General features: G+C 36.5%; 1 protein-coding gene across 1 annotated transcript; it reads left to right on the top strand.

The window, feature by feature from the left end:
- Positions 1-11,073: 11,073 nt before the first annotated feature.
- Hdgfl1 (hepatoma derived growth factor-like 1) lies at positions 11,074-13,164 on the top strand. The gene has a single exon (XM_005403378.2). It carries the CDS (start codon positions 11,137-11,139, stop codon positions 11,749-11,751), a length of 615 nt encoding a protein of 204 aa, XP_005403435.1. The 5' UTR covers positions 11,074-11,136; the 3' UTR covers positions 11,752-13,164.
- The last annotated feature ends 1,454 nt before the right edge of the window (positions 13,165-14,618 follow it).

Below are 14,618 nucleotides of genomic sequence, written 5' to 3'. Positions count from 1 at the left end.
GGTTTCCAGTATGGGGAATCGAACTCATGACCTCCCACTCGCCAGGCAGGTGCTGTGCTGCTCAGCTAAATCCCCAACCCCCAACGCTAGGAATCTTGTGGTGGAGTTTTTGGCATCTTCTGTGTAGAGTATCATGTCATCTGCAAATAAAGATAATTTCACTTCTCCCTTCTCTATCCTTATTCCTTTTATTTCTCTCTTTCATCTAATTGCTCTGCCTAATGTTTCCAGGACTATGTTGAAAAGGAGTGATGATTGTGGACACCCTTGTCTTGTTCCTAATTTAAAAATGAAAGCGTTCAGTTTTTGTCCATTTAGAATGATATTGGCCATTGGTTTGTCATAGATAGCTTTTATCAGGTTGAGATAAACACCATCTTTTTAAATTTTCTACAGGATTTTTATCATGAATGAGTACTGGATTTTATCAAAAGCTTTTTCTGCATCTATTGAGATGCTCATGTGATTTTTGTCTCTGTCTCTGTTGATATGGTGTATTATATTTATTAATTTGCATATGCATATGATTTGCATGGTGTGTTACATTTATTGATCTGTGAGAATCATCCCTGCATTCCTGGGATAAATCCCACCTGGTCATGGTGTATCTTTTTGATGATTTATTGAATTCTGTTTGCTAGTATCTTATTGAGTATTTTTGCCTCCATGTTCATCAGAGAGTTTGGCCTACAGTTCTCTTTTTTGGTTGCATGTTTCTCTGGTTTTGGTATGAAGATAATAGTTGTCTACAGGAAAGAGTTAAGAAGTGCTGCTTCCCTTGGAACTTCATTAAAGAGTCTGAAGAGTACTGGCATTAGATCTTCTGGAAATTTCTTATAGAATTCAGCAGTGAATCTGTCAGAACCTGGGCTTTTCTTTGTTGGTAAGTTTTTAATTACATTTTTTTAATCTCTTTTACTAATATTAGATTATTCTGAATTTTTATATCTTCTTGATTCAGCTTTGGCAATTCATATGTGTCTTGGAATCTGTCCATTTTTTCTGTGTTTTCCATCCTATGAGTGTTAAGATTTTTGAAGTAGATGTTGACGCTGTTATGAATTTCCATAGACTCTGTAGTGACTTCATCCTTATAATTTTCATGAATTTGAGTCTTTTCTTTCCTTTGTTTGATATGGTTGGCTAAGGGTTTATCAATTTTATTTATTTTCTCAAAGAACCAACTATGTGATTCATTAATTCTTTATACTGCTTTCTTGGTTTCCATTGTGTTAATTTCTGCTCTGATCTTTATAATTTCCTCCCTTCTATGGGTTTTGGATTCATCTTGCTCTTCTTTTTCTAGAAGTTTGAGGCATAACATTAGATTGTTTACTTGTGCTTGTTCTGTTTACCTGATGAGAGAATTCATTGCTATAAATTTTTGTCTTAGGTCTGCCTTCATTTCATCCCATAGGTGCTGGTATGTTGTGTCTGCATTCTGATTTAGTTGTAGGTATTGTTTAATTTCTTTCTTTTTTTCATCTATGACCTATTGTTTGTTTAGGAAGATATTATTTAATTTCCATATGTTTATGGAGTTTTTGCAGTTTATTTTGCAATTAATTTCTAATTTCATTGGACTATGGTCAGGTATTATGCATGGAATAATTTCCATTCCTCTGCATTTACTTAAGCATGTTCCATTGGCTAGTATATGGTCCATTTTAGAGACTGTTCCATGTGCAGTTGAGAAGAATGTGTATTCTGATGACGTTGAGTGAAACAGTCTAAAAACATCTACTAAGTACATTTGTTCACAGGCTTAGTTCTGTTCTGTTATTTCTTTGTCTATTTTTCATATAGTTGATCTATCTCTTTGTGACACTGGAGTACTGAGGTCTCCCATTACAATTGTGTTATTGCCTATTTGATTTTTCATGTCTATTAATAATTGCGATATAGTAGGGTGCTGCTGTATTTGGTGAATATATATATATCTTTGGAAGTTTACCCCAAACAAGTATGTTGTGACCTTCTTAATCCCTTTTCTTCATTCTTGGTTTGAAGTTGACATTGTTCCCAAGAAGAATAGCTACTCCTACTTTTTTCTAGGTTCCTGATGCATGGAAGATTGTTTTCTATCCTTTAATTTTCAGTCCAGGAATTTCTGTTTGCATTAAATGTGTTTCTTGTATACAGCATATTGTTGGATCTTGTTTCTTGGTCCACTCTGCCATTCTGTTTCTTTGGACTGGTGAATTGAAGCCATTTACATTGATGGTTATAACTGATATGCATTGGCTAATCTTGATCATTGTATTTTCTGGCTGTTGGTTCCCTGCTTTCCCCCTCTGTTTAATTGCTTCCTGGGCCTGGTGGTTTCTTTCTGTTGTTGTTCTTGGAATTGTGGTAATTTTTATCTCTGTAGAATATCTTTTAGAGCTCTTAGTAGCATTGGCTTGTTGTTCATAAATCTCTTTAGGCATTCTTTGTCATGGAAGTATCTTATTTCTACATTAATTTTGAAAGATAGTTTTGCAGGATACATCAATCTGGGCTGGAACTTGTTTTCTTTCAGGACTTGAAATTCTTCACTCCAAGCTCTCCTTGACTTGAGGGTCTGTGTTGAGAAATCTGCCATGATTCTGATGGGCTTTCCTTTATAGGTGATCTGTTTCTTTTTTCTAACAGCTTTTAATATTTTGCTCTTGTGCTGAATTTCTGGAATGTAGGTTATTATATGTCTTGGTGTAGTTTTATTTTGGTCAAGAATGTTTGGAGTTCTAAATGCTTCATTTATTTGTATGTCAAATTGTTTATCCACACTTGGGAAGTTTTCTGCCATTATTTCTGTGAAGAGTTTTTTTTTTCTTTGTCATGTGTGCTGCTTCCAGCTTTCTCCTTGACCCTAATCAATCTTATGTTATTCTCTTTGCTTCATCTTGTAGCTGTTGGATTGATTTTTAATGGTCTCTTGCTAACTTTAAGATATCTTTCTTTTCATTATCACTGTCTATAGTTCTGTCTTCAAAATTTGAGATCCTATTTTCTTTTTTATTCAACCTGTTGCAAATACATTAAATGTAGGTTTTAATCTCTTGGATTTCTACTTGGATCTGTTTCATAGATTCTATTTCTTTCCTGTGCTGGGAATTATTTATTTCCATCATTTTTCTAAGCTTATCTATTCTTTTATTTGTGTCTTCTCTAATATTTTTTATTTTAAGCATCATTTTTTTCTGTATCTGTGAGATTATTTTCTCCATAGCCTTTCCCACTTGTTTTTTTTTTTTTTGGTTTTTCTCCAGTACCGGGAACTGAACTCATGACCTTGCACTTGCCAGGCAGGCGCTTTTGCCGCTGAGCTAAATCCCCAGCCCTCCCACTTGTTTTTTCACTTCTGCTGCTATCATTTCAGAAAGTTCCAGTGTTTGATTTCCAATTTCTAGTGTTTGATTTCCAAAAGTTCCAGTGTTTGATTTCCAATTTCCACCTATCTCCTTGATTTCTGAGCTTGTCCTGGGTGGGCGTGGGGTCTGGGATTGCATTTTGCTTCTGCATCTTGTCATTTTTTATTTTCCCTTTTATATTTTGTTTTCTATGTTACCTGAATTTATCACAAAATGTTAAAATGATTAAATTCTACTGATAAATGTTTAGACTGAAAGCAACCTGCTGTTATACTGATATCTTGATATATAATTTAAGAAAATGACATGGAGATGTTAACAACTAAAGAACTGTGACACTCAAATCCTAATCAGACAATTGTGCTGCTTCATAATAATATCAGACAAAATAGCATATAAGGCAAAAACACTCACTAAAAGTTATTCATTCTAATAAAATTAAGACTTTTATATAAGCACAACAATATAAAAATGAAGAATATGTATGAATTTGTTTCAGAAATGCATAAAACAGAAACAAACCTACCTTAAAGGAAATTAACAAATCCATGAATACCATAGATTTTGGTAAACCCTTACTATATTCCATCAGGAATAGAAGAAGCAGATATCAAATAGGAAAGTTTATCAAAATATTTAACAAAGTGATAAGCTTTGTCATTTGTATGGATTATATATAAGAATAACTTATAAATTAGGAAAGAGACATCACCAATTAAGTTTCACTTTTGCTGTTAGTAAAAGAGAAAAATGTTGGGCATTCTAAAGTATGAAAATCTCATATTTATCCTACCTTGAGTACAAACAAATCTTATAAGATTAAAGTTATAGATGACAGAAAAAAAGAAGGGCTAAGTATTTTTAAATGAACTAGATATGCTGTTTATAATATTTACAATGGAGAGACATACCGATCTCAATATTTTTGATGTGTTTAACACTATTTTACTTTTTAAAATTATTATTCTACCCAAGTAATTACTCTAAGACACAGACATCTTCAGACAAATCACAGTTTTCTCCATTCTCACTTTTTGTAATCGTTTTAGTAATCCACTGATTATGACAAATTTAGTCTTTTTTTCTGTCTTTTTTACAGTATTTGCTTCATTCTTCCTCAGTCAACTGTTCTGAGGTTCTATTTTCTCAATCATTAATTTTATAGTAAATAAGTGGGCAGGGCAAAGGGGTGGGAGGGAGAAAGACAACAGTTATAAAAAGCTGATATGTGTGTGGGATATGATATATAGTTAATAAATAGCAGTTAAAATGAACTTTATTGTAATTTGGTTCATAATATATTCTCCTTCTGATTATGAGACAGGAGATTAAAGTATGGCAAACTGGTTGTGCAAGAGGACATGACCTGTCAATCACAGCCAGGACACTGGCTTGCAAACCCTGCATCTGATAACCTATCAGAGGATGGCTTAACTCTGATGTCAGAATGAAGGTATGAAAGACTGAGGCCATTAAGCTCCTAGTGGCTGTGAGCCTTTTCACCAATCCACTCTGACTTCACAGGGCACACTATTTTTCATACTTTAACTGGCCCACATTCACTCTGCAGAATTCTTTTCCCTTCTTTTCTTGCCTTTAATAAATATAAAACCTTTACCTTCTTCATTTGTTTTGTCCAATTCTTTGAACAAGACAAGAGCCTGGAAGGAACCCTAGGGCACCCCACAACCCAGTAATAATTTGGCTTTGACAAGCAGGAAAAGTCTATGGCCTTCTGTCTGATTTTAAAGAGAAAAGACTGTAAGGAAATATCCTAAATATTTTACTTCAATATTCCAGTATCTGATTTATTGACTTATTGGTACTGGGAATAGAACTCAGGGCCTTGTGCTTGCCACACAGGTGCTTGTGCCGCTGAGCTATACCGTCGCCCTAATATTCCAGTATTTGAGTATCAAAAATACTACGTTTCTTTTAAGAACTGTTCTTATCATTAAGACCGACCAAAGAAAATAGTGGTAGCAATATTTGTTGGAAAAGTTTTCATTTATGTTATTCAAGAAATTTTACCAAGGCTATTAGAAGCATATTTTCATCCCAATTTCCATTTTAAAATGAAAAATCTCTGCCATGGAGAAGCACTGATAGTTGAAGATTTCACTGAACTCAGTGCGGGTTAGGAAAATTACATTGAATTTCTGCTACTCTGATTTTCTTTTACTTGGTCTCTAGTCCATGCTTTATGATTTTTTGAAATTATATAAAAACAGTAAATTCTCTAGTATTTATTTCAAAAAATAATATGTACTTCTTAGAACAAAGAAAAATTGGTTTCCAGGGTAAATATTTCTTTTATAATGTCGAAAAATGAAAGCCAACAATTCCAATTATCCTTTGGTGGGGACTGAAAGATAACTACCAACTCAGTGCAGATATCCTTAAATAAATTTTAATTGAAAAATTAAAGACCTTTAGAAGGTCTTTAATGAAGTAGGAACACCTTGATTAATCAAAATTACTGTCCATCTTCAAAATACCACTTTCATTAACTCAAAAATAGACTTCTTAATTAAAAATACACTTCATTAATATCCACAATGTTGATAACTTCCTTAAATGAAAATGGTATGAATTATCTATTTAGTAATTAATAATTTGGTAATTATTTAGAAAAGTGAGACACGACTGGGAGAGTGAAACACAACTGAGACAAAGACAAAATGAGGCTGTATCATCAAAAATTTTAACATGATTTTCTGAAAACTTTGGTCACTTTACTTTTACGTTAACATTTTAATGTAATGTCAAGAATACAAAATTGATATTATGAAGCTGATTTCCACATTTTCTTCTGGACATGACTTGGTTAATGATGTGTCTTTCAAATATGTGCTTGTGTTGCATGAACAAAAACGCATTCCATGACCAATTTTGCATGCTTATATCTGGTAATCTGAGCAATTGATGTGAAAACAGCAATATGCAGTATAACAGCCATTGGTGAATTCCTACCATGATGTCCAGTAAAACTCCGTATTGTCTCTAGTGTTTGTTTAAATTATTATCTTGTTATTCCTTTTAGTGGTTTAATCAGTTTTCCATTCTTACATCTGGTAATCTGAGCGACTTCCTTGAAGATAAAAATATGTAATAAAATAGCCACTGTTAATCTCTATCATTTGGTTTGAAACCCTGTATCATTTTTAATGTCCTTGTTTTGTTTTGTTTGTATTTTTCTATTGTTCTTTTTTTTTTTTACTATTCTCTTTAAAATTAAAAAAAAGCATTGTATGTGCTTCTAATAAAACTAAAGGAACGTTAGGATGATATCAAACACAATTCAGGATCAGAAATGATTTGTGGGAAAAAACATAAAATAAAAAATAAATATACACCTATCTATGATATATGCCTATATGTACATATATTTTTTGCATATATCCCATAATGCAAAAAACATTTAAGATTTACACTTGAACAAAATACAGATAGTCTAGTACTGGCTATTTCTGATAATTACTATGGTAAACATTTGATATTTACTATAGTGTTTTCTTCAATTTCTGTAATTGTCCCTAGAATTATCCATGTTATGTTTAAGAAATAGATATCACATATACTAATAAGTTAGCAATGCTATATGTTGTCCAATATTTTTGCTCAATTGGGGTTTGTAAGCATTTTCTAAAGCATTAAATTTTACTTTAAACACTTTATAGCTATAATGGCTATGCAATTAAAAATTATTGTGTAAATTCACCTTATTACACACAACTAGTCCCCAATTTACTCATCTATATTAACTTTTATTTGTTAAAACTTTGCTAAATATATACATAATATACATGGAAATAACACCTTTTTGTGGCAGGGCTTGAATAAATATTGTCACACAAGATTAGAAAATGTTCACAATTACTGAATATTTTATTTCTAAATATTTTCCCCAAAGAACAAGCTTTTAAATATTTTATTCCCCAGATCAAGGAAATATAATTACTCATTGCCAGCTACTTTTATTCTTTTTAGAGTGGCAGTCTTCCTTCCATGGCCACTAAATCAACAGTTTTGTAAATAATTCTGTTGTCTCCAACTACCCTTTTTGCACACCAACAACATGATAGCTATGCTTCAATAAGGCAAGAAGATAACCAGTGCACAAATCAGATTTGCAGAATCTGCAGGCACATCTTTTCAATAGGAGTTCAAAACCTGTGAATCATGTGTGCCAGAGACCTAGCTTGAGTGTTCCTTTTAATCATCCTGAAACTATACCCTTTGCCCTATATTTGTGGAAAAATTGTCTTCTTCAAAACCAATCTTTGGTGCCAAAAAGGTTGAGGACCACTGCTTTACATTACCAGTTAGCTCCCAGGACATCAAACATTGCCACTGATACTGAATTTGTCCCTACTGCATCAGTTCATGTGGATTTCAGAAATCCTTGAGGTACTAAAAGTTAGGTCAAGTGGACACTGACAGGACTTAGAGAGGTGACAAAATGTGGACATGGTAGACTTAGGGTGAGCTTTACAGAAGAACATTGGGTGATCCTCTAAGCATGATGTGGGAGGGGCTTATTTTTTGTATAATTACATCTTCTAGAATATTTATAAAAAAATCCTTGATTTCAAATATCAGCCATGTAAATACCTCTGCTCTATAAACTCAGAGACACTTGATATTTATAATGCATACAAAAGCATATGAAAGAATTGTTTCTTTTCAATCGTAGTTTACAGCAAACTAATTGAATTTAAATATAATTACACAAGAAAATATCAATTAGATATCTATTATCTGTCTCATATAATTATATTGTTTTATTGCCTGTGTTTTATAATTGTTGCCAAGCAGCTTTTAAATCCTATGATTAGTGTTCTGGAAAATGATATATGTTTTGTAATCTCAGGTGTGTTTTTGATAGATACATTGCTGCTGCTGAAATTTGGGCCACTTGAAAACCAGGTGTTCTCAATACATTTGAGTCTTAAAATATCCTGACCTACCGTGTTAAAAGTGTTTTAGTTCATGGAAATCCAGTTCTTGAACATCAATAATTGTAGTAGTGTATGAGTACTTCACTGATATCACAGCCAAATCTATATCTTAGTTACCATGAATAGCACTTTCCTACTCTCATCACTTTGAGTAAGATAACAAAAGTTACTTGATAATAACTTCAAAGGAAAAAGAAGCCAAGGTCACTCCACTTAACTGCTTTGCCAAGAATGCATTTATATAGAGAATGAGTTCTCTGTGGAAGTGGCCCTATTAAACTCTAAATGTGTCCTACAGTTTTGCTCAGCCTTTCTCTTCTTTTCCCCATTCTGAAAGCTTACCACAGGAGAAAAATTGAATTCAAGAATATTACTTTTAAAATCATATTTCAAAATAAAAAATTTTCTGTCTGTATTATATCCAAGTTGTGCTGCATGCATAATTCTGTATATAATATATAATTTGGCCTGTGTGGGATGTATCTTTGTCCTTTAATACCCTTATTCATAACTTTACTACTATGTTTGGTATTTCTGTTTCTTTCCTGCAGCCTAATGATAATGATAGTCTAATTTTTCCATAATGAGAATCTACTTCACACATTAGTGCATTGTAGAGCATCGTACCCACTGTATGGAAGTTTATGACTGTCATCTCATTAATATTTGCATCAATCCAGAAAGCAATTCTAAATATTACTCTACACATGTTCAAGATTATGTAACAGAAGTATAGAAAGATTATATCTACTCTCCACCTTAAAATGCTGATAAACAAATGAAGGGTACCAGAACTCTTTCTGTATGTCTTCTACCTCTGCTTCATAAGCCTGCTGTATAGTCCATTGATTTCTCCTTGAGTTACTTTATGTAAAGGAGAAATTAATACCTAGAGATTAGATTTCATTACTCTGTAATGAACTCTGGTGCTCTATATCTCAATTTAGATACAAACTCCCCAAAAGTGAACATCTTCTGTGTAAGCCTTTTAGTACTGCACTGTGTCTCAGTGGGCAGAGGCAGAGGTACAACACATACTTGGGGAATGACACTTCTTTGCCTAGTAGAATCTGTATTGTACTTTGCAGATCTAGAATCTTCTCTACTAGACCTTCTTGCCTCGGTCGCCCACCACATTTTTACTTCAGTTTTATGTAGATTTTAGTTTTTTACACTAGCTTTCAAGTCACCAGACCAATTACTACCCTTGTATGTGTTTAACTGTTATGGTTCAAACATCCAACTATTGATGTTGGTTTGTTTCCGTGTGGCCCTTATGCCTAAGGAAACATTCACTTTCAGCAATTGGGTTTTAGATTTAGTCTTGCCTTCAGAATAAACTGATGGCATAACTAATGTTATTGCTGGACACCATGCCCATTTAAAGTTTTTACTAATTGTATAAACTTTGTGTGTACTCTGTGAATTGGTGTAGCATGTTTAGGAAGTAAGAATAAAGTCCAAAGATTTCTCTTTATAGAAATTCCAAATTCCTTCCTTATGAACTCCTTAGCTGTCCACTATTTCCTGTTTTCTTCTATAACTACTAAACATTTCTAATTTTCTAGTACTTTTTAAAAGAAATCAGGAGGAGATTAATTTTTGTAACAGAATGTGGATTTGTGAATACATTTTTTCATTGTTGATGTCACTTACTTGGTAAAACTATGATTATTTGTAGGGAGAATACAGATGTTCTAAGAAAATAGTTTAATACAAAAAATAATGTTCTAAATTCATTAGTGTATGTTTTTTGTTTCCCTTGTTAAGAGAATGTATTTCCTTTCATATAGCTCAATTTCACCAAAGGTAAGATGGTTGATTCTACCTAGCAAACCAAAACATTTTTTTCTGTAATGGAATGGGTTAATGATTCAAATTCTCTAACTGATCACAGAAGGAAAGAATATCTGTCCAGCTAGATATATGATTAGTATTGAAAGGTCTTTGTCATAACCAATAGTACTGTTATGTTAACTTGGGTAGGTTTCAGAGTGATGGAAAGCTGTACAACTACAGATGCACTAAGACTCTCATTCTTATCAATCTGAAATAGACTGAAGAAAATTACGTTCTTAAATTAGTCCCTCAGTTTAGAGGCTGCATTTTTAGTTTATAGCCCCAGGGAAGTCCTTTGTTAACAACACGTTTGATAAGAGTAAACTTCCACCTACTTCAGTCATAAGAAGTTCAATTTTCTTATAAAAAGGTACTGAGAAGGCTAGCCACAATATCAGTGTTAGAAATATACTACCCTATCTTTCACAAATGGGAATCTTTCCATGTTAAGTAAGAAACTCTGACATTTCTGGTTTGCCATGGTAACTGCGTCACCATTTTGACCGTGTAAACAAGGTAATATTTACAGTTTCTGTCACCAAATTTGACCCCTGGATTACCTAACCACACAGTCAACTTGACCTCACAGCAGGCCCTAGGGTCAGACCCTAGGGAAACCACAAAATGATAGAAACCACTAAGCCCAGGCATCTCATAGGTGGCCCCTGATGCAGGACTGGAATCTTCTGTCATGAGTACATTCTAGCATATAAGAACTGCTAATGTGCCCTCCATTGCTGCTAGGTTCACAGAAACATGCGGTAATTTTGTCACAGTCTTTTCTTTTCACAGTGCCCCAAGTCCTTCTCAGCACAACTGCCACTAGGCTCTCTGGAGCTTCAGGGATAATGCAGCCTTCGCTCTGGAACTTTCTGGACGCTGAGCGTTGCACCTCCCCCACCCTCAAGGCGACGTTGCTTGTACCCCTCCCAGCGGCCCAGGTCTGCGCAGACTCAGTGTCGCCTTCCGGTTGCTGTGCTGCAATGCCCGCCCACTCACCCGCCATGTCGAGTCACAGCGGCCGCAAGTTCAGCAGCGGGGACCTAGTGTTTGCCAAAGTGAAGGGCTATTCCCCTTGGCCTGCTAGGGTCGAGCAGATAGCCCAACCCAACCGGTACCACGTGTTCTTCTTCGGTACTTATGAGACGGCCATTTTGAGCCCCAAGCGCCTCTACCCGTACGAGGAGTGCAAGGAGAGGTTCGCCAAGGCCAGCAAGCGCAGGGGCTTCAGCGTGGGGCTGTGGGAAATTGAAAATGATCCCAAGGTCAAGGCCACCCATCTGACCCCTGTGGTGGCAGCTGCGGCAGAGGAGGGGGTGGCAGGCTGCGCCAACGCCTGTGACTCCGAGCCTGAGCCTGAACCCAACCCCCACCCTGACCAGGAGCCTGAACCGACCGAGGAGCGGCAGGACAAGGCACTGCTGAAGAGAGGCATGGAGGACCCGCTTGGGGATGCCCCCAAACGGTCCAAGGCCTCCTCGCTGGATGGCCCGGGGAAAGAAGAGGAAGCTGAAAAGGAAAAAGAGAAGGATGAGGAGGTGGCAAGGGAGGAACCCAAGGAGGAGGCCGAGAAGGCCAAGGCCCCAGGTGGCCTGTAGTCACTGCCTTACAGAAAGAGCCCCACACCGTCCCTGCTGCACCCAGCTATGGATGTTGAAAACCTCCTCAGTCTACACTGTGGGACCCCTTCTCCCACCTCCACTCTTCCGTCCTCCACTCATTCTCTCCCCAAGCCCGGCCCTAGGGGATGGAGCAAACCACTTGATGGGACACGCTACGTTATGGGACAGACTACTTAATGGTACAGGTTACTTAACAGGACAGACCACCTGGAAAAGGATGAACCACCTGGAATGGACAGGCAGCTAGATGGGACAGGCCACACAGAAGAGACTGGTTACCTAAACGGGACAAGCCACCTGGAACAGACAGGCTAGCTGGATGGGACAGACCACTTGGATTGGACAAGTCACCTGGCTTTCACCTGTCTGATCTCCAACCCTTGATCTGAGTCAGGGCCCTTGCTGCCCACATGAAATGTGGCCACCGTGGCTCTTGAGATCTAAAACTGCTTCTCAGTGGTGCTATTAAAGTGGGACAGGCTCTTTCCACCTCCTAACACCCCCTTTCCTCTCCCCTAGGCATCTTGCGTTTCTGCCTTGAGATCGCTCAGGAGTAACAGGGAGGATAAACAGCAGGGGTGACTTCCAGAACCTGAGAGGGGCAGTGGTCAAACTGCAGTGGTAAGGAAGCAGGAGGGTAACATGTAACTGCTGCACTCCTGTTCCTTCAAAACCTGCTCAGTTTTATAGATTCAGGAAAATGAAACAGCTATTGAGAGACCTTCCCTTACTAATCCTTATGCCATTCATGGATTCAGAGGAGTTTTCATGAAACCGCTGGTGGCACCTGAGTATTTTTGAGATGTGAAGGGGTGACTTTGCTAGTGGGGGCTATGGGTGGATTGGGAGGAGTGAGGAAGAGCAGTCTCCATCCGGATACCTGAGGCCACCCATGAGAGACCGTGGAGAAACCTTTGGCTGCCTGTTTCTATCTCCTCACAGCCTCAAGGCCACCATAGTTATGTACCACCATGAAAGGCACAGATTTTAGGCAACCTTTTAAATAAAATAAATTTTTCAAAAAATTAAAGACTAATCTTGGGTGTGCCTCTATTTTGCTCCCAGCTGTCTTGTTGGTATACCTATGGAGGCTGCTTTTCTGGGGTTCAATACATTTGTTCTAGAAGTTAGGGTTTTGATATTCTGTGAGGTGTGAATTTCCAACCAAATGCTCCAACCTGGCCTCTCCAGTATTGTCACCAGATCCCATAAGTAGTGTGAGAGGGCAAATAAATGTCTTCTCTCAACCTCTTTCTCATGGACTCTCCATGCCTTTTTTGATCTCTTCTCGGTCTCACCCCTACGCTCCTCCCCTGGGCTCTGATGAAAATGGTTGATTGAAACTATTTCACTTCTACTAAATAAAAATCGTTGCTTGCTTTAAAACAAGTATCTTAAGTCTGTTGCTTGGATTCTACAAAATTGGTTCTTAAATTTAAGCAGTGCTTGTTTTGCTTTCTATATATCCTGTGTGAAAAGAAGTCTATACTGTACAGGAATGTTTTAGAATCAGCCTTGAGAAATCTTTGTGGTCTTAAAAGTGTAGATAAGGGTAGTCTTTAACTGCATCTGTCAGTCACTGCCACTGATTTGAATGAATGGACACAGGTTTACTTTATTGATGATTGATTGATTGATTGATTGATTGATTTCTTTATTTATTTCTAGTACCAGGAATCGAACTGACGACCTCACGCTTGCCAGGCAGGCGCTGTGCCGCTGAGCTAAATACCCAGCCCCGACACAGGTTTACTTGAAATGCTGGAATGTTAACAAGTTGAACCATTAACTAATATTCTGCCAAGGAACTGATCTTGAGAAAAAATAAGGGTGGGAAAATTGTTTGGTCATCTCCTTCCCTTTTTTGAGCTGCTTCTTCATATAATACTATTTCCTTTAACAGCCTTTCCCATGAAAATAAGATAGCTACCCTATATTCCCACTTTTAAAAATATGTAGTATCTGTAGAATATTTTGCATCTTTTCAGTGACTTTGTGAAAATATCGGCATCTTCAAATATGCTTAATCATATGTTGAGGCATAGTTCTGTGTTTATCAACCCTGAATGCATACAGAGGCTTCTCCTCATAGAACAAGGTATGATTTCTGTAACTAGGGTGGCAGCTGAAGACAACCCTCTTTCCATTCCTGTAAAAAGTGCTACTCTTGGACTTACAGGTATCTAAGTTAGTCTATCTGTTGTTTTCCAACTGCTCTTTTAATAATATTGATACCCTGATGAAAAGTACCTCTATCTTTGTAATAATTCAGGAAGGTAGATAATTCAAATTTTCTAAAGAAAGAAGCTCTGGTTTAGGGAGGTTCAGTTGCTTTTTCTACATTCCACAGAACTTTAAGGATTCAAACAGATTTTACTTGGCTAACAGCCTAAACTTTTCTCCCCTATTGCACATTCAACAAACACTATGAATTCAGAAGTAAATAAAATAGCTATTTTAGTATTAATAAGTAATCATGACAATAGCTAATATTGAATCTGTCACAAGAACCATACAATATGTGAACATTCAACCAGAGGCACTGTAAAAGCCTCACTGTCAATTTATGAAGGAATCAGTCTCCCAGAGACTGAATTACTGACTTAGGAGTCACTGACTTATGAATCACACTGACTGATAAATCAGTCTCCAAGAACAGAATTTGCTTGTGAGTCGGGGACTTACTATACTATATGGTATATACTACACTGTATGTCTTTATAAGTATGGTTACTCAATTAGGTACCTTATATTGAGGTCTGGGGATGTTAAACAATTATTCCAAGGTCATACAACTAGTAAATGACAAACCCAAGTTTCAGACGCGTGACTTTCTCATTTTA

This window comes from Chinchilla lanigera, unplaced genomic scaffold (genome assembly GCF_000276665.1).
Source record: "Chinchilla lanigera isolate Chin_1 unplaced genomic scaffold, ChiLan1.0 scaffold00082, whole genome shotgun sequence".
Classification (NCBI taxonomy): Eukaryota; Metazoa; Chordata; class Mammalia; order Rodentia; family Chinchillidae; genus Chinchilla; species Chinchilla lanigera.
This window is presented reverse-complemented; position numbering and strand designations above follow the sequence as displayed.